The sequence below is a fragment of the Podarcis cretensis genome (genome assembly GCF_951804945.1).
Source record: "Podarcis cretensis genome assembly, chromosome: 8".
NCBI lineage: Eukaryota > Metazoa > Chordata > Lepidosauria > Squamata > Lacertidae > Podarcis > Podarcis cretensis.
The window spans coordinates 79,056,604-79,077,317 of NC_137177.1; the positions used below are offsets into that span (position 1 = coordinate 79,056,604).

At 46.8% G+C, this 20,714-nt stretch overlaps 1 protein-coding gene across 2 annotated transcripts in view; it reads left to right on the top strand.

The window, feature by feature from the left end:
• The first annotated feature begins 1,254 nt into the window (after positions 1–1,254).
• DISP3 (dispatched RND transporter family member 3) overlaps positions 1,255–20,714 on the top strand; it is a 99,050-nt gene continuing 79,590 nt past the window's right edge. Inside the window, exon 1 of one of the 2 annotated variants that reach the window (XM_079986759.1) lies at positions 1,255–1,518. In XM_079986759.1, coding sequence (XP_079842885.1) covers positions 1,474–1,518 — 45 coding nt within the window. In that variant the 5' untranslated portion in view covers positions 1,255–1,473. Of the gene's footprint in view, positions 1,519–2,047; positions 2,464–20,714 lie in introns of those variants that run through there. The other variant, XM_079986761.1, reaches the window with a different exon arrangement.

The following is a 20,714-nucleotide window of genomic DNA, read 5'->3' on the forward strand; positions in this document are numbered from 1 at the left end:
CTGCAGATCTAAGGTTGAGAAAGGCTGCATTAGTGTGTTAATATCAGCAGAGAGGACTCCTATTCTGCCATCCTCAGAAGGGCTGGCTACGGGAAAGGGCTCTCTCTGTGGCAGCCACTAAGCTGCTTGTCTAGCATATTCGTTGCATAGCTTTCCCTGACTCATACAAAATCTAACTGTGCAATGCATAAACTTGCAGGTTGAGCCCTAAGCATGCCTACTTGGATGCAAGCCTTAGAGATCCATAGGGATTCTAAAGAAGCATGCAGAGCAGAGGTTGAGAACCTGTGTGGTCCTCCAGAATGTTGTCATTTGACTCCAACTCCCATCAGTCCCAATAGCCAAGGATGATGGGAGTTGGAGTCCAGCGGCATCTGGAAGGCCACAGGCTCCCCAGCACAGGAAAAAGATCTTCTTCTGAAGATCATAGGAGGTCTAGCATGAGTGGCAGAACCTCTACTTTGCACGCAGAAGGTCTCAGGTTCAATCGCCATATCCAGAAAGGACTAGGAAAAGTGACGTGCTCGGAGCTGTCCTAGGTACTGAAACTCGAACTACTGAACACAGAACAGGGTCCTGCAGGCATTCGTGGCCCTCCAGGTTGAACTCTAACTTCTATAGAAGGTGCGTGTGATGTAGTGGTTAGAATGCCAGACTAGAACCCGACCTGGGAGACCAGAGTTCAAATCCCCACTTGGCCATGAGGCTCACTAGGTGACTTTGGGCCAGTCCATGTCTCTCAGCCTAAAGTACGTCACAGGGTTGTTGCGGAGATTAAATGGGGGGGGGGGGGGTGAAGGATTGTTCAACTGCCCCGAGCTCCTTGGAAAAAAAGCTGGGATAGAAAAGCAATAAATAAAATAATGAATCAGCCCAGTAAAGGATGATGGGAATTGTAGTTCGGCAACATCTGTATGCCCACAGCCACTGTCGAAAAGCATTTTACCCCTACTATACAAAGACCCGTCCCCCCCCCCACTTTCCCCCCTTCTTCTCCCCCCTGCTTAAAATCTCCCTTTCCCCCTCCACGCCGAGGGCTCCTCCTCCTCCCTCCCGCTCAAAAGCCCATACCATCGCGTCCGTCCTCGCAGGGGGAGGCGAGGGTCGTGCGTAAATGAAATACACCCCCACCTCCATCCCACTTACGCGCGAAGCTCTCCAATTTGGAGAAGCCGGAGGCGAGCCGGACGCAGGAGGCGCACAATCCGGGAAAGGATTCGGTGCCCCTTCTGCCTCCCCTCCTGCAGGCGAGGCGTTGGTAGAGGCCAGGATTCTCGGAAGCCGAGCAGCCGAGGCGGAGTATAAAAAGCTGCGGCAGGAGCCGGTGGAAGCTTGTGAGCTGGGCGCTACTTCCCGGCGTGGCGCTTGGTGAGAGGAGCGCGGGTGGGTGGCTGCCTGACTTGCCTACGCGCGCCCTGGCCGTGCTGGGGGAAGGCGCCATTGTCCCGTGGTGTCTCCCCACCTCTCCTTTGCATGAGGGAGTGGTCCCTTGAGCGCCCTCACACCAGCACTAAAGAGGTAGCGGTCTCTGGTCGTGCTCTGCAACGGAGTGCCTTCAGATTTATTATAATTATTTTGTGGGAGGTGGATGCCTTATTAGTTGCCCGCTTCCGAGCCAGCGATTGTAGTGGAGATCGGTTTGCTGGTCGGGACGGAGAGGCAGATTTCCCTGGTTGAATTTACGCCCTATGTATTTTTGGGGGACGGGGGGCGGAGGCTAGGCTATATACCTGTTCCTAGAGAGTGAGCAAGCTTTCTGTATTTTAACTGGGGAGAGAGAAGGGGTGTTTGTGTGTGCCCATTAGTGGTATCTATTGATTCCCAAGTGCTAACTGGCGTTCCTAAGTCTTCGCAGCTGGAGGGCGGGTGGTTTATCCTGAGTCTGCATTGGAGGTTATTATTATTTTGAATTCTTACTCGCAATGCAATATAAGGAACCTTCAAGCGACTTACAAAAATTCAAAAGCATAATATAAAATCAGAGGTCTTGCCTCAAATCTGTGCCCAAGGGTTTTTTTGTCATTGTCTATGTTGTTGTTTTTTTGGGGGGGGGGGGTGTCAATGTGTTTTCTACACTGTAGCTATGCTGGGAGTGGAGAATTATAACCTAATGCTTGTGAGACATTAAGGTTATCCTGCTTTCTGTGATTCTAAGTGTACCCATACTTTAAAAAGGAGTGTTTTGCTTGCTAAGGGTTTTGTTTGTTTATTAGTGGGGTGTGCCTTCTGGGATCCCCTTGATATCTGCCTAGAGATTAAATTTCTCTGGCACCTTTGCTCTAGAGGGAGGGAGGAGGCTGGTGCCCTGATCCTGGCTCAAAAGAGTGTTGTGGCGTGTGTGCTTTGTGGGAGGTTGTTTGCGGCACCCCCACCACCCCAGCTTCTGCTGAGAAGAGAAGTTTTCCCCTTGCCATCTTCTGCCAACTTCAGCTAAACAAAAGTGATCCTGTGTCCAACCAAGAGGTAGGAATCAAACTTGATATTTAAAAAACGACAACTTTATGGAGTAAAGCGAGAGGTGGAGGAAAAATGAAGATGCGTGAAACAGCACTGGTGGGGAGAGGGTGTCCCAAGGGAGGCAAAGGACCACTAATTCAAATCTTTCAGTAACATGAAGAATGGCACTCCTCAATTAGAAGCTCACTAAATGGGGGGGGGTCACTTCCCCAGTTCCCAATGGAGCTCTCCTGCAGAAGAAGACCATAGCTCAGTGGTAGAGCATCTGCTTTGCATGCAGAAGGTTGCAGGTTCAATCCCTGGAATCTCCAGGTAGCGCTGAGATTGTCCCCTCTCTGAAAACCTGGAGAGCCATGGCCAGTCAGGGCAGACAGTCCTGAGCTAAATGGACCAGTGGTCTGATCTGTTGTACTTCCTATGTGCCGACGCCGGGTAAAAGCTCTCACCTGCTTGCTTTATTTAAAGACTCTGAACCGAGCAAATATGTTTTATGAAGTGTGGACGTTTCACTGGCATATGTTTGATGATGTGGAGCCTGGCTAGCAGATCGCTGTTGCCTTCACCTTCTGCTTATAGTCTTCCCAGAAGCGTCTGGTTGGTAGCTGTGGAAAGCGGGGAGGATATAAAGAGATAGTTGGCAAAGGAGCCTGATCCAGCCATGACTCAGGGGGAGAGGAACCACTCTGCATGCAGGATGTCCCCAGGTTTGATTCCTGGCATCTCCAGTTAGTTCTGGAGAAAACTGTTTGAAACTGGCCCTGGAGTGAGCAGTGCAGAGCTTGATGGACCATTGGGTCTCATTCATTTATTATTATTATTATTATTATTATTATTATTATTATTATTTTATATACCACTGATATGCCAAGAGTACATAAGGCAGCCTCCTTTGTTTCTGACTCGATGAGGACTAGAACCTTGTGTTATTTTGAAGGAAAAGGGTCTGAGCTCAGTGTTAGGAAAACACGTTTTGCATGTGGGGGGGAGGCCCCAGATTCAGGTTCTGCGCAGGGCTGGGGAGATTACAAAAAAGGCTGGAGAGCTTCTGCTGGTCAGTACTGACAGCATGGAACTAGAATCATAGGACTGTAGAGTTGAAAGGGACCCCAAGGGCTATCTAGTCCAACCCCCTGAAATGCAGGGATCTCAGCTAAAGCATCCATGACAGGTGGCCATCCAACCTCTGCTTAAAAACCTCCAAGGAAGGAGAGTCCACCACCTCCTGAGGGAGTCCTTTCCACTCCAACAGCTCTTACTAGATGGGCTAATTGTCTTGACTTGAGATAAGGCAGCATCCCTTGGGTGACAGTGGGATTAGTTGTGGCTTCCCTTTCCACCCCAGCTCCCTCTAGACATCATCCTGCTTGGGTGTCTGGCTATGTTTGTGGTTTCCCACAGAGAAAGTGGAGTGGCAGGCGATGTGGAAGTTGTACAAACACAGAAAGCTGCCTTAAACCCTTGGAGAGCTGTTGCCAGTCAGTGTAGACAATACCAAGCTCTTTGGACCAGTGGTCTGATTCTGTATCGGGCAGCTAGCTTCATTTGTCCCTGTCTGAGTCATCCCATCAGAACCATGATGACTGGAATCTTATTTTCTTTCCGGTGGGGATCTCAGCAGTAGATCACCTGCTTTGCATGCAAAAGCTCGCAGGTTCTGTCCTTCACTAGGGCTGGGGAAGCCCCTGTCGGAACCCTGGAGTGCTGCTTCCAATCAGTGTGGACAGTACTGAGCTAGGTGGGACAGTGGTTTGATTTCGGTATAAGCTTCCCATGCTCTGTGTGGCAACCATTCACCCATTTGAAAGCTAGTGTTGTGTCTCCCCTTATCTTCCCTGCCATCGGAATCAAACTCGGCTAGCTTGCAGGAGTGTGTTTGTGTGCAACAAGAATTGACCATCTGGCCCATAAAGGCATTAAGATCAAGAAATGCAACCCAGTTACGTTTGCCAGTGCCTGGTGATTATCAGCATGCGGTAACTTGAAAGCGGGCTTTTCCCCCTGGTAGCGCCAGTGTTGTGGAATGCCCTCCAAGTTGAAATATGAGCGACCCCATCAGTGCCGGCGTGCTACAAGGATACACCTGCTTTGACAAACCTTTCTCTGATCTGGTTTGAGTCTCCTGCTCTGATTGCTGTTTTGTTATTCTGTGTTCATAGGCTCGCCTATTACATATTTTAATTACGGGTGTTGCAATGCAGCTGTTTATGTTTAATAAGATCTCTTTCAATTATGGGCAGTTCTATTTTTGCAACTTGATTTTTATTCTTGTTATCTTGCTGCTGGCTTTTATCGGTTCCACGACCCATTTGGTATTCCTTCTTGAAAGGAAAGGTGTTGTGTGTGTTCTTCTCAGTTATCCTAATGAGCTCAGCATTGCAAATCTAACCTCAGGTCCTTCACCAACAACACCTACCCATGTATGTTCCTGAGCTTCCTAAAAGCTGTGACCATAGGATCAGCCCCCAACTCTTCCCAATATCCCCTTTCTTCATTAGGAAAATTCTCCCGTCTGGTTTTTCCTCCCGAAACCTGTGCTTAATTACTGTTACGAGCCTGCATAAATTATACTGCAAATACCTGTGATTAAAAAGTGATCACCTCTGCTAATGTTGGAAGACTCGGAACGGATAAGAGAAAGTCCTCCTTCACACAGCGGATATTTAAACTGTGGTACTTGCTCCCACGAGAAGCAGGGATAGCTGCCAACTTGGATGGCTTTAAGAGAGGATTAGACAAATTCCTGGAGGATTTATTTAGAAATTTATGTATTTATTTATAGTTCATAACTATAAACTATGGACTATAAATAGTTCATAAGTGGAAATAAAATTCCACGGGGGTTGGGGTTGGGAAGGAAAGTCCGGGGAAGGAAAATCCCTAGAAAATTCCCCCTATCAGTGACTGTGGGGCGGAATTTGCTGGTTGAGAGGTTGCCCTACTTAAAGCGAAATATATGTAACTTGTTTTTTCTTGGCTATGTGGAAAGCAGTGCACATCAGGACTCCAGTGCTGTCTTCTCTCACTGCTTCTGTCAACCCTTCCCCACCCCACCCCACCCCGGTAAGAATTCTAGTTTTTCAGTCCATCCATTTGTATTCCTCCGCTTCCGAGGCAGAAAGCCAGATTTGATGACAAGCTTCCCGGTATGATAAAAGACGAAGAAAATCAATCTCCCTTTTCTCACTCTCATTCTGTTTCTCCCGGCCTTTTCTAGGCAATAGTGACTTCAGTTGCTAGGCTTCCATCTAGGTTTGTGCTATTATTTATTTAAATACGGCGTAATCATCAGCATGTTTCAGCTGCGCCCATAAATATGAACCCCGCAGAGAATAAAGGAAATAAAAAGTCGGGGTAAAACCAGACACTACTTTAAAATGCCTGCTGGAATGAGAAAGCCTTTGTTGTGCACCGAAAGCTAAGCAGAAGAGCGTGCCTGTCTAATCTCAAGTGGGAGGGAGTTCCACAGGCTTAAGCCCAATACACCGAATGCACAGCTTCTGGTAGTTGCAAGTCATGCGGCTGACCCACGGGGGGGGGGGAGGCAGAAATGGAGACCCCAGATACATTACACCATATATTTAAAGTGCTATGATGACACTTTAAACAGGCATATCTCCCCAAAAAGCATTCTGAGAACTGTTGTTTTTTTTTAGGGGTGCTGAGAGTTGTTAGGAGACTCCCTGTTCCCTCCCCTGAGCTACAATTCCCAGACCAGTTTAACGAACAATCCCATCCAGAATGTTGTTTATAAGGCCCTGTCTGCACCATGCATTTAAATCACTATCATACCACTTTAAACAGTCATGACTTCTCCCCACCCCTCCAAGCCACCCTGGGAACTGTAGTTTGTAAAGGGTCCTGAGGGTTGCTAGGAGGCATCTATTCCACTCTCAGAACTACAGTTCCCAGAGATCCCTGGGAAGATGGATTAATTGTTAAACTGTTCTGGGAATTCTAGCTTAGGGAGTGGGAGGGGTTCCTCCTAGCAGCTCTCAGCACCCTTAACAAATGTCAGCATCCAGAATTATTTGGGGTAAGGCGTGACTGTTTGAAGTGGTATCATCGCACTTAAAATGTGTGGTGTGAATCTGGCCTCATTCAAAGATCTCACTGATGGTTCAAGGATATAAGGGATCAGGTGGCCCTTAAGATATCCAGAATGACCTTTAAAATATGCATGGAGTTTTGGAAAGCAGAGTTTGTGTCTCTCTATTGGCATTTGAGGGACGCAGGTGGCACTGTGGGTTAAAGCCTCAGTGCCTAGGACTTGCCGATCGAAAGGTCGGCGGTTCGAATCCCTGCGGCGGGGTGCGCTCCCACTGCTCGGTCCCAGCGCCTGCCAACCTAGCAGTTCGAAAGCACCTCCGGGTGCAAGTAGATAAATAGGGACCGCTTACCAGCGGGAAGGTAAACGGCGTTTCCGTGTGCGGCTCTGGCTCGCCAGATGCAGCTTTGTCACGCTGACCACGTGACCCGGAAGTGTCTCCGGACAGCGCTGGCCCCTGGCCTCTTAAGTGAGATGGGCGCACAACCCCAGAGTCTGTCAAGACTGGCCCGTACGGGCAGGGGTACCCTTACCTTTATTTTATTGGCATTTGACCAGGAGGTGGAAGGTGAGCTAGGAAGAAGCTTGACTTCAGATAACTCTGAGCTGCAGAGGGGAAAGAACAAAGCAAGGCTTGGAACAATCTCCTTTGCTTTTGAAGACATGTCCAGAGTACAAATTTAGGAACATAAAAGAAGAACCTTCCTAGATCAAACACGCTCTGTTTCCCCGCTGCCGATCTAGGACCAGCATCTAATTTCCAATGGATGACTCCAGGAGGCTTTGAAGGAAAGCAAGATGAGGATAGTTTTCTCTCCTTTGTCCGTGCAGGATCTGGCCTTCGGGGGTAGGCTGCCTTCAAGGTGGAGGTTCCACAAGGCTGTTAGTTGCAAGCTGTTAAATGAAACCATCCTTGCAGAGTCTGCCCAATCCACAGGGAGCTTCTGTGAGATATTATCCAGGTAGATAGCAATACAAGAGGCAGCGAGGGGCACAAATGTGGATGGCTTTAAAAATCATGGAAGAGGGTAAGTCTATCAGTGCCTACCAGCCACAAGGGCTGTGTTGCCCCTCTACCATCGGAGGCAGTGAACTTCTGAATGCCGGTTGCTGAAAACCAGAGGTGGGGTTTACTTGCCTTTTGCCCCCTGCTTTCTAGGTACAGGTCTGCTCTTTAAAGCGCCCTTTCCGAGCACTTTTTTTTGCCCTAGTGCTTTCCCTGTGAAAACCTACTCTTCGCTGCCGAATTGGAGCAAATGACAATTCAGGGATTGCTGTTTGCTCCGATTCAGCAGCAAAGAGTGGATTTTGGCAGGGGAAACGCAAGAGCGAAAAATGTTTCAACTGAACGTTCAGACAGAGAGCTTTGAAGTGCAGACCTCTGCCTCGGAATGTGACACAAATTGAAGTCTGGATGAGCTCCAACTGTGGCACTAAGGTCTTGCTTGTGGGCTTCCCATTGGGGCAGCTGGTTGACCACTGAGAGACCAGGAAGCTGGACTAGATGGGCCTTTGCTGTGATCCAGCAGGACTCTGGATCAAGGTGGGGGGACTCTCCATTGGGGGCTTTTAAACATAGATCGATGGCTGGCTGCCTGCATTTCCAGGTGGGGCTAGGAGACATTCCCTGCTTGAAACCCAGAGGACTTGCTGCCAGTCAGTGCGTTCAGTAATTTTAAAAACTTGTAGCTTGGAATTCTTTGCTAGAAAATATTAATGATAGATTCATTCTGTCAAAACAAGAATCATGTAATTTCTTTTATTTGGCTGCTTAGGAAGGATCTGTGAGTAGGGGTTGCTTTTCCAAGAAAGAAAAAAAATTCTCCTTTTTTGAAATGCATAAAGGTAAAGGTAAAGGTACCCCTGCCCGTACGGGCCAGTCTTGACAGACTCTGGGGTTGTGCGCCCATCTCACTTAAGAGGCCAGGGGCCAGCGCTGTCCGGAGACACTTCCGGGTCACGTGGCCAGCGTGACATCGCTGCTCTGGTGAGCCAGAGCCGCACACGGAAACGCCGTTTACCTTCCCGCTGGTAAGCGGTCCCTATTTATCTACTTGCACCCGGAGGTGCTTTCGAACTGCTAGGTTGGCAGGCGCTGGGACTGAGCAGCGGGAGCGCACCCCGCCGCAGGGATTCGAACCGCCGACCTTTCGATCGGCAAGCCCTAGGCGCTGAGGCTTTAACCCACAGCGCCACCTGCGTCCCTTGAAATGCATAGGCAAGGCTAAATTAAGTACCGAAAATAGAAGTGGCTTTTACTGTGGAAGCTTCCCCGAAATGTTTCAGCGAATGTAGGGTGTATCGACAGCAAATGAGATCAAATAGATTTCACTGCCAGCATCTTAAAAAACAGAGAGAGAATTGTCCCTTTCAGATTAATTATCCATGTGCCTAAAATACTAGGGAACAATCGGAGCTGTTCTTTGGGGAGAAATGAAGTGGTATCTACATATTTATTTTCCTGGCTTTTGTAGAACTGTGGAATGCCAGTTTGGAGCTGAAGGCAGCTCGAGTCGTTCTCCTCCTCTCTGTTTTGTCCTCATAACAACTCTCGGAGGTAAACAGAGACAGATTGGCCAATAGCCGCCCAGTGAGCTTCGTGGCTCAGTGCGAGATCTGAACGTGGGATCTCTCAAACTCCTACACCGGTGGTGGAGAACACAAGGCCATGGGTCTAGTTAGGAGTGAGAGACCCTGATTTAGCCTATGAAATTATTTCCCACAAGCCCACCCACACACCTGGTATCATATACTACAGGTTGTAATGCTCACAGTAGACTGTTATAAGAATTTTAAGGTCTCAAATATAGAATAAATATTCATTGATGCACAAATACCTAAATATATGAACCATGTGTCTGAAATAGGACAGAGGAGCAATCCTGAAGCCATTTTGACTCTCCCAATGACCTCCCTCTGAAGTAAGGGAGGCAAATGGGGAAAGCCTTCCCATTGCCTTTTTGCTTGCAAATCCTGTCTTAAGGGCGTATTTGTGTATGAATAGGGTGAGCCTGTGACCTGGAATCAGATAGGCAAACTAAGGCCTGGGGGCCGGATCCGGCCCAATCGCCTTCTTAATCTGGCCCACGGACGGTCTGGGAACCAGTGTGTCTACTCATGTAAAGAGAAGAATGTGTCCTTTTATTTAATATGCATCTCTGGGTTATTTGTGAGGCATAGAAATTTGTCCCCCCCACAATATAGTCCGGCCCCCCACAAGGTCTGAGGCACAGTGGACCGGCCCCCTGTTGAAAAAGTTTGTTGACCCCTGAACTAAGGTATTAACCATCACAAAAGAATGGCCAGACTGTCAGTGGCAGAGCAAGCAGACCGGGTGCCTGGGGCAGCATGGCCCGCGGGGCCTCCAAGGAGTCTGCCTGCCTCCTCCCACTCAGCCACCCTACAGCTGGAGGGGAGGCAGTGGGCGGACCATTTGGGGCATTGCGGAGCCTGTGGGTGCCCAAGCCACCGCGTCATTCCCAGGAGAGACACGTGGCTGAGGCGTGCTGCAGGCCCCACAATGAGTGCCACCCGCCATTTTGTCACCCCCTCAGTGGTGACACCTGGGGCAACCCACCCCCACTGCACCCCCCTTTCTCCGCCCCTGCAGACTGCCCAGGAAATGCAATCAGTGACCACTGTCAGGTATCCTGGCAGGCAGGATTTCTGCTGGAGACTGCCTCCTGTGATGTATGTATGATGTTTTTGGGGGGTGGTCGGGCCTACAGGGTGGGCAATTTCAAAAGTCTATATAAAGGCTTGCACACCATTGTTCAGGGTTCTCCTCCCTCCTGCGTATGTTAATCTTGTTGCAACAGTTCCTTGAATAAAAGCCAGGCTTACTAGCCGCTTTGCTTCTCAATATACTTTGGTTGGCCTCTGTTTCTTCCCACCGATAGGGAACCCACTTAAGGACTCTATACGTGCTCCAGAATACCCCATAAGGGAAAGGGAGCAGTTTTTCTTATACAGTGGTGCCCCGCAAGACAAACGCCTCGCAAGACGGAAAACCCGCTAGACGAAAGGGTTTTCCGTTTTGGAGGCGCTTCGCAAAACGAATTTCCCTATGGGCTTGCTTTGCAAGACGAAAATGTTGCGAGTTCCTGCGGGTTTTTTTCCCTCCCCCCCTTTCCTAAGCCGCTAAGCCGCCTATCAGCTGATCCGCTGATAAACCGCTTAACAGCTGATCCGCTAAAAGCCGCTAAACCGCTAATAGCGCTAATCCGCTAAGCTGTCAAAGGGCTTGCTTCGCAAGACGAAAAAACCGCTATACGAAGAGCCTCACGGAACGGATTAATTTCGTCTTGCGAGGCACCACTGGAACAAGGCCCATTGAAGTTAATTGGCATCCTTCACTTAGGCCCATATAGTCCCGCATGCAGATTCCTGTAGGAAACCCACATGCAGGACATCAGCACAAAAGCCCTTTCCCCTCCTGTGGCTTCCAGCAATAGGTATTCAGAAGCACCACTGCCTCCAACTGTGGAGACAGCGCAATGGTCATCGTGGCTAGTTTCCATTGATAGCCCTTTCCTCCATGAATTTGTCTCTTTTAAAGCCGTTGACAGTGGTCGCTGCTGCCTCTTGTGGCAGTGAGTTCCATAGTTTAATTTCCATGGATCTACCCCAGGCTTCCTCAACCTCAGCCCTCCAGATGTTTTTGGCCTGCAGCTCCCATGATCCCTAGCTAGCAGGACCCAGTGGCCAGGGGTGATGGGAACTGTAGTATCAGAACATCTGGAGGGCCAAGGTTGAGGAAGCCTGATCTACCCAGTGCTTTTTTTCTAAAATAAAAATAAAAATGTTCAGTGGTAGAGTGGTACCTTGGGTTAAGAACTTAATTCGTTCCGTTGGTCTGTTCTTAACCCAAAACTGTTCTTTACCTGAGGTACTACTTTAACTAATGGGGCCTCATCCTGCCACCATGCCACCGGCGTGTGATTTCTGTTCTCATCCTGAAGCAAAGTTCTTAACCTGAGGTACTATTTCTGGGTTAGCGGAGTCTGTAACCTGAAGCGTCTGTAACCCGAGGTACCACTGTACTCTCATTTTGACTCAAGAAAATCACCATTTTATAGTTCAAATCAGGGGAAATAAATACAGTAAATGGACAAAACATTCACAAAATGTTTAGGGGTATGTGTACCCCTGTGTCCCCCCAGAAAAAAAAGCACTGAATCTACCATTAATTAAAGACAACCAGTTCCTTTTTTCTTTTCTTTTTAAAGAAAAAGGTGCTGTTACTCCACAGTTTCAGTAAATGCCACACTTTTGACATTGGGGGAGTAAATAAGGCTTAGAAATAGCCTTCCATTGAAACAGTAAAAGGTGTGTCTGAATGTTTGCGTGTTGGGTGGGGGGAAGCCTAAATGGGTCTGGTTTTGAGTGGAGGTGTTAACCTTTCCCTCCTTGACCATAAACAGCCCCCAAATATTCACATATTTCAGTTAGGCTGGCAGAAGCTCCTTTTGTTTTTGATGGAGGTTTTATTCCAAGATGTATTCCGGTGCTGGATAATGAGTAGGAGTGGGAGAGCCAGGGAGGCCATGGACCAGATGGGGAGACCTTGGGGGCAGCACTGTTTTTCCACCCCTGCTCTGTTGGACGCTGAATAATGGGTTTTGATAGACGTTTGTTTGGGGTCCGGCAAGCCAATTAATGTTGAACAGCGGCCCTGGCATCCACTGCCCATGAATAGTTCATCGTATGGTTTTTTCACCTGATGCACCCCTTGCCTGGCTTTTACTCAGTAAGAGCCTTGTGAAGAGCAAAGGTCTTCATCCTGTCCTCGGAATATGAGGCACTGCTAGCTGCATTATTATTATTCAGACTGATACGGCCAGCCCATCCATAAACATTCCCTGGGTGACTTACAATGAAATATTAAAAACCGACTGCCCCTCACTGGGACATGGTTACACTGGCAGAGGCTGAAGTCCTACTCAGAGTAGACCCCTTTAACTTAATGAACCTAGGCTTGTGTTTGCTAGCATCAGTGGGTTTACTAGCATTATACACAGCATCTAATATTTCTCTCTCTCTCTCTCTCTCTCTCTCTCTCTCACACACACACACACACACACACACACACAAACATATAGTTTTTATTAAATTTTCTATTTTGCAATTTAAAATACTCATTTTACTCATCCTTAAAATATCAATGACTTCCTTTCTTCTCTTTCCGTGGTTTATTTTACATATCACAAATCCCTGCATATTTTACAAAAACTATACCAATCGGTATTCCATTATTGCATCCATCAAAACTTATTTACACTCTTGAATTTATCTTAATGCTGCCAGCGTTCTCAGCTGTACACAATTATTTCCCATTTATTCAATAAACGCTTTCCAGTCTTCTTTAAATGTATATTCTTCTTGTTCACTTATTTTATATGTGAAGTCTACAGGTTGTGCATATTCTGTCCGCTTAAGTTGCCATTCTTCTTTGGTTGGGACTTCGCTTGTTTTCCATTTTGGGACTAACAAAACACGGGACGCAGCAGTGGCAAACATAAATAACCTTTTTTGACACCTGAAATTTTCAGTTTGAATTATCCCCAACAGAAAGTACTCTGTTGGTGTGTTTTTTTTTTGGGGGGGAGTACTTTTAAACATTTTTTTCAATTCGTTATGGATCATTTCCCAATACAGTGGAACCTTGGGTTGCATACCGTCCTCCTTACAAATGCTTTGGGTAGCAAGCTCCGCTAACCCGGAATTAGATGCCCCTAGTTGCGAACTTTGCCCCAGGATGAGAATGGAAATTGTGCGCCGGTGGTGCGGCGGCAGCGGAAGGCCCCATTAGCTAAAGCGCTCCTCATGTTAAGAACGGTTTTGGCTTAAGAACGGACCTCCGGAACGAATTAAGTTCATAACTGGAGGCACCATCTGAAGGCAGGCCTGTTTAGGGAAGCTTTTAATGTTTGATGCATTACTGTATTTTAATATTTTGTTGGAAGCCATCCAGAGTGGCTGGGGAAGCCCAGCCAGATGGGCAGGGTATAAATAATAAATTGTTATTGTTATTGTTATTGTTACCACTGTACTCTTTTACCCTTTTACAAGTCCACCACATGTGAAGGAATGTTCCCTCCACCTCTTTGCATCTCCAGCACTTATCTGATTCAGTCTTATGCATCTTAACAAAGCCACTCGGAGTTAAATACCATCTGCGAATCATTTTCAGGTAGTTCACCTTCAAAGAATAGCACGTAGTAAACTTCAAGTCGCTATTCCAGAGTTTTCCCCAGATGTTAAAATCTATATTGTGTCCTATATCTATTGCACTTCTATCCCACTTTTTCCTCCAAGTTGCTGAGTTCCTGTGTATTTTTTTTATATAATATTTATTAATAGTTTTTTTTAAATTATAACATAATAAACGAAACATACAAAAAACATCACATTTCATAACATATTTTCTTATCCTTTTTGGACTTCCTCACATCTCCCTCTCCTACGTTCCAAAATATAAAAATTAATTCAGCAATTTATCACCTTGTCCCCACCTTATCTAATTTTCCAATGTTATATCTTAAATTTTAGATATATTCATTTGACTTTTTAAAACTTTTTAGTTTAGCCTAATCATTATCTAAAAGTTGATTTTTTCCTAAATTTAGCTTATCTTCATAGTTCAGTTTATCTAATTCAATGGTGCCAAGTTGTTTGTGATCAAGCATCCTCCTTAACATTCATACAGTTTACAATATTTTTGCAAATAGTCCTTAAATTTCTTCCAATCTTCTTCCACCGTCTCCTCTCCCAGGTCTCGAATTCTGCCAGTCATCTCAGCCAGTTCCATATAGTCTATCAGTTGCATCTGCCATTCTTCCAGTGTGGGTAGATCTTGGGTTTTCCAATGCTTCGCAACGAGTATCCTTGCTGCTATTGTTGCATACATAAAAAATGTTCGGTCATTCCTTAGCACCCTCTGGTCAACGATGCCCAAAAGGAAGGCCTCTGGTTTCTTAGGGAAGGTATACTTAAATACCTTTTTCAGCTCATTGTATATCATTTCCCAGAAGGCCTTAACCCTAGGGCAAGTCCACCAGAGGTGAAAGAACGTTCCTTCACTTTCCCTGCATCTCCAACACTTATTATCAGACAAGTGGTATATTTTTGCAAGTTTGACTGGGGTCATGTACCATCTATATATCATTTTCATTACATTTTCTTTCAAAGCATTACATGCAGTGAAATTCAGCCCAATGGTCCATAACTTTTCCCAGTCCTCAAACATAATATTATACCCAATGTCCTGTGCCCACTTTATCATAGCCGATTTAACCATTTCATCTTGTGTGTTCCATTTTAACAGCAAGTTATACATTCTTGAGAGTACCTTAGTCTTAGGCTCTAACAGTTCCGTTTCTAACTTTGATTTTTCCACCTGGAATCCTAACTTTTTATCAAGTTTAAAAACTTCTTTAATCTGAGCATAATGTAACCAATCTCGCACTTTGTCTTTCATCTTCTCCTGACTCTGCAATTTCCAATTATCTCCATCTTTTTCTAATATTTCCCAATACTTCAGCCATTTGGCCTCCATATTGAGTCTTTTCCGGGCCTTAGCTTCCAATGGTGAAAGCCACCTTGGAGTTTTGTTTTCCAATAAGTCTTTGTATTTTGTCCAGACATTAAACACTGCTTTTCTGACAATATGGTTCTTGAAATTCTTATTGATCTTAACCTTGTCATACCATAAATATGCATGCCAACCAAACGCATTGTCAAAACCTTCCAGATCTAGTACATCAGTGTCTTCGAGAAGCAGCCAATCTTTCAGCTGAGTTCCTGTGTAATTCGGTTCCACAGGAGGCAGTGACGGACACCAAAGCTTTCGATGGCTACTAGCTAAAATGGCTGCACTCATCCTCCACGGTCAGAGGCAGCAATGCCTCTGAACACCAGTTGCTGGAAACCTCAGGAGGGGAAAGAGAGCTCAAATCCTGCTTGCAGGTTTCCCAGAAGAGGCATCTGGTTGGCCACTGTAAGAACAGGATGCTAGACTAGTCCATAGGCTGGATCCATCAGGCTCTTCTCAGGTTCTTATGCCTTCCCTCTTGAACACCTGGTCATCTGTAGGTTGTGGTGTGTGTTTGTGCATTTTAAAAGCAAAAACCACTCTGCTAAGCACACAGTGGCTCCACACCTTTCCCCTGCCATCTGCCCAGGGGCCGCACGCTCTGTGAACTGGCACAATGAAAGCCTCGAACTTTGCCAGGCCTTGTTAATGGAGAACATTCCTTGCAGCCAAAAAGGTGGGCTGATCTCTCTGCCGAAGCGTTGTTGGAAGAGGACGGCAGGTGTGCCGAGGGTGGGCGAGAAGGAGCAATGTTCTCTGGCCATCTGGATGCTCCAGAAGCATCAAGGCTGGCGTTTGACACACCTGATGTTGAGGGCGAGGAGGAAGGGAGAGGAATACCCGGCCGAGTTTCTGAGGATGTGAGTTCAAGCAGATCTAGGCTGCAAAACCAGAGAGGCTTTCAGGCTAGTTCAGCTGTCTGCAGGTATTGGGGGACATCCGATAAAGCTGCACATTGGAAGATTGAGGATAGTTAAAAGGAAGTCCTTCTTCATGCAGTGCAGATGCGGGTTGGCGCTGTGGTCTAAACCACTAAGCCTCGGGCTTGCTGATCAGAAGGTCAGCGGTTCGAACCCCCATGACAGAGTGAGCTCCCGTTGCTCTGTCCCAGCTCCTGCCAACCTAGCAGTTCGAAAGCACATTGGTGCAAGTAGATAAATAGGTACCTCTGTGGCGGGAAGGTAAATGGCATTTTCATGCACTCTGGTTTCCATCACGGTGTTCCATTGTGCCACAAGTGGTTTCGTCATGCTGGCCACATGCCCCGGAAAGCTGTCTGTGGACAAACACTGGCTCCCTTGGCTTGAAAGTGAGATGCACACCACAACCCCATAGTCGCCTTTGACTGGACTTAACCATCCAGGGGTCCTTTACCTTTACCTTTCACCTGGTTAAACTATGGAACAAACTCACACAGGAGGCAGTGATGGCAACCAGGTTGAATGCCTTTAAAAGAGGATTAGACAAATTCACAGAGGAGAAAGCTATCAGTGGCTGCTGTCCGAGGTGCTAGGCTTCTGAATACCAATTGCTGGAAACCACAGAAGGGAAGAGTGCTCTTGTGCTTGGGTTCTGTCTAGGGCAGGGGTCAGCCCATGGGCTGGATGCGGCCCACAAAGACCGTTTTACCTCCCCACAAGTTGCCTCCAAACCGAACGGCCCGCTTGGCAAGTACCCCCACATGCTGCGCTGAACCGGCGCAGCGCGGCATGGGGACTTGCCAAGCGGTGCCAGAAATTGTGTCTACGCACATGCAGATACTGAAAATCACTTCTGGGCATGCCCAGAAGCGGAAAATCATGCCTGCGCAGGGGCAATTTTTGGCATCTGGGCATGTGCAGACACGATTTCCGGTGTCACGCTGCACCAGCCCGGCCCACAGACGATCTCCGTGGGAGTGATCTGGCCCATGGCCGGTAAGCCTTGCTGACCCCTGGTCTAGGGGTTTCCCACAACCATCTGGGGGCCCACTGGGAGAACAGGATGCCAGACTAGATGGGCTACTGGCTTGATCCAAGAGGCCCTCCTTATATGTGGCGCCTACCCTTTGAATTTCCCTCCTCCTGGTAAATATTAGACAGTCTGTTGTCATTTCAGCACCTACCAAAGACCTTCCTCATTTGGGGTGGGGGACACAAAAACCTTTTAAGTTGAGATCTTCCTGGTTGACATCTGTACTGAATTCTTTTTCAAATATTTTATCGCTTGTTGTTTGCCGCCCTGGGCTCTTTTGGAAGGAAAGGTGGGTGTAGAGATTTGACAAAGAAATAAATAGCACTAGGCAAATTCATAGAGGGCAAGGCTGTCAATGGCTGCTGGTGGTGACAGATGTGTGCTACTTGCAGTATCAGAAGCAGTATTTCTATTTCATTTTACTAGATTTACAACCTACTGTCCAATTCCTTGGTTCCCAACTCTGATAGCCTTGAAGCATTCTGAATGCTCCACTAGATATCACAAACTCACTGGCCGCTTACGGGAACGGGATGCTGGTAAGGTGCTCTGGTCCAGCATCTTCTTCACAGGGGCCACCTGGAAACCTGTAGGAAACCCTCAAGCCCAAAAGCCCTCTCCCGTGCTGCAGCTTTCAGCAACTGATATCCAGAAACATTACTATCTTCGTCCATGGAGGCAAACCATAGCCAGGATGACTAGTAGGGCTGGGCGATATATCAGTATATCATGCAAAACCATTTTGAAGTCCATATCATGATATCGGTTTCATAACTTTTGACCTGGCAATATATTGTGAATCATGCATGATTTTGTGTGTGTTTGTGTGTGTGAACGCTATGCAAAAAAATCACGATGCGGGAAAAACCACGAAGCCAGACAATGCCTCTCCATCGCTCCATCCTTTTTTTATTTTGCCAATTAATTTTTATTCATTTTTCAAATTTATAACACATCCAAACCAAATCAGAATTTGCGTAAACCAAATTTTCTTTAAAAACTGGCTTCCCATTCTCAGATATATTCAAATTCATTCCCTTTTGCATGCTGCTTATTTTGCAGATTTATCTCTAATTAACATCCATTTCCTAGCAAATCACTCATCCTTCAGCTGTCCCTTTACCAACTCCTGCATATAGATACAACAAAATTACATCGCTCCATCCTTGTTTCATGCATTGTGATATATCACTATCCCATGATGTATCATTGGTGATATATCACAATGTTAAAAACCAGACATCACTCATCACTAGTAGTAACCACTGATAGCTTTATTCTGACTGATCCTCCTTCTGATCCATGGAGGCTCCTCAGCCCAATATATCTGAAGGAATGTCTCTCCCCCCCCCCATCGTTCAGCCTGGACACTGAGGTCCAGCTCTTCTGGTGGTTCCCTCCCTGTGAGAAGTGAGGTTACAGAGAACCAGGCAGAGGGCCTTCTCGGTAGTGGCGCCCTCCCTGTGGAATGCTCTCCCATCAGATGTCAAGGAAATAAACAACAACAGTGCTACCTTGGGTTAAGAACTTAATTCGTTCTGGAGGTCCAATCTTAACCTGAAACTGTTCTTAACCTGAAGCACCACTTTAGCTAATGGGGCCTCCTGCTGCCGCCTCGCAATTTCTGTTCTCATTCTGAAGCAAAGTTCTTAACCCGAGGTACTATTTCTGGGCTAGCAGAGTCTGTAACCTGAAGCGTCTGTAACCTGAAGCCTCTGTAACCCAAGGTACCACTGTACCTGACTTTTAGAAGACATTTGAAGGCAGCCCTGTTTAGGGTGGTGTAGTGGTTAAGAGCGGTAGTCTCGTAATCTGGGGAACCGGGTTCGCGTCTCCGCTCCTCCACATGCAGCTGCTGGGTGACCTTGGGCCAGTCACACTTCTCTGAAGTCTCTCAGCCCCACTCACCTCACAGAGTGTTTGTTGTGGGGGAGGAAGGGAAAGGAGAATGTTAGCCGCTTTGAGACTCCTTCGGGTAGTGATAAAGCGGGATATCAAATCCAAACTCTTCTTCTTCTTCTTAATGTGTGATGTTTTGTTGTGTTTTCAATATTCTGTTGGGAGCCTCCCAGAGTGGCTGAGGAAACCCAGCCAGATGGGTGTGGTATAAATAATAAATGATGATGATGATGAATACTTAAAAACATGAAAGTCTTTTTGGATTAGGCCAGTGTCCCAGCTAGTCTAGCATCCTGTTTTCACAGTGGCTAACCAGATGCCCCAATGGTTAGCCTCCAAGCACAACAGCCTTCTCCCTTCCTGTGGTTTCCAGCAACTGGTATTCAGAACCGTTTACTGCCTCTAACTGTAGAGGCAGAGCACAACCATCATGACCAGTAGCCACTAATGCTGTGTGTGTTTGTATGTGTGTGTGTGTTGATCTGGTCTTCCTTTCTGGAAAACACATGTCACTCAAGTATAATTGGATAGACTGGGAGGGGGATTAAGAGCTTTCCGTTCAAAGGCAGGCAGCATCAATTGGAGCCCGTTATTGACTCTGATAGAGATCAGGAGGCTGTTATTCAATTGTCTCGCCTCCTTCCCACCTCTGAAAGAAATTCTCTCTCCTCCTTTTTAGTTAAGCCCCTTCTTTTTTCTGAAAAGTCTCTGGCAATTTCCAGTCTTTCCGAGTGCCAAAGATGCCTCCTCCAATCAAAGGAATATCTCTATGTGCTCTTGTGTGTGTGCGTGCGCTGTGCTTTTTAAAAACAAGTCCCATATCTTCCCTGACCAGGAGAGAGCTGTAGCTTTAGAAAGGTGAACCTGGAAGGTCTCTCTGCGTGGGAAGAAACCCTCCAAAGCCCATACTGGGAAATGGAAAGCAGCCTAAAATGTGGTGCTCTTGAAATGCTCTCCTTACTTCCTCCAACTCCTCGTTGCTCTTCAGCTCCTGGCTCGGCATGCCAAGTCGAATCTGACAGCCAATTTTTACAGCTGAATTGAAACGGAAAGATGGGCAGACCCGGGAGAGTGTGGAAAAAGACTCAGTAAAAAGTGAGTTTCCCACCCCCCCCTTTTAAAATGAAGCCTGTTTTGTTTTGTCTTTTTTTTAAAAAAAAAAAACAAACCCACCATAAACCTTTTTAAAATGGCTATCCTGCAATAGGAAGCTGCTCTTTGGTCCGTTTGGCTCAGTACGGTACTGTTTACACTGGCTGGCAGAGGCTGTCAAGTAGCTCCGTCCGTAGAGCATAGAATAGTAGAGTTAGAAGGGACCCCATGGGTCATCTAGTCCAACGCCCTGCAATGCATGAATCTCATCTAGACCTCTGCTTAAAAACCTCCAAGGAAAGAGAGCCCACAGCCTCCCAAAGGAGCCCACTCCACTGTCAAACAGCTCTTACTGTCAGAGTTCTTCCTGAGGTTTAGTCGGAATCTCCTTTCCCACAACTTGAAGCCATTGGTTCGAGTCCTACCCTCTGGAGCAGGAGAAAACAAACTGGCTCCATCCTCCATGTGACACCCCGAGAGAGAGAGAGAGAGAGAGAGAGAGAGAGATGGATAGATATATAGATAGATAGATAAACAGATAGATATAGATAAAAGTAATTTTTATTTGATTTTACAAATATAGAATTATGACAATCCAAATTACATACAGTGGTGCCCTGCAAGACGAACGCCTCGCAAGACGGAAAACCCGCTAGACGAAAGGGTTTTCCGTTT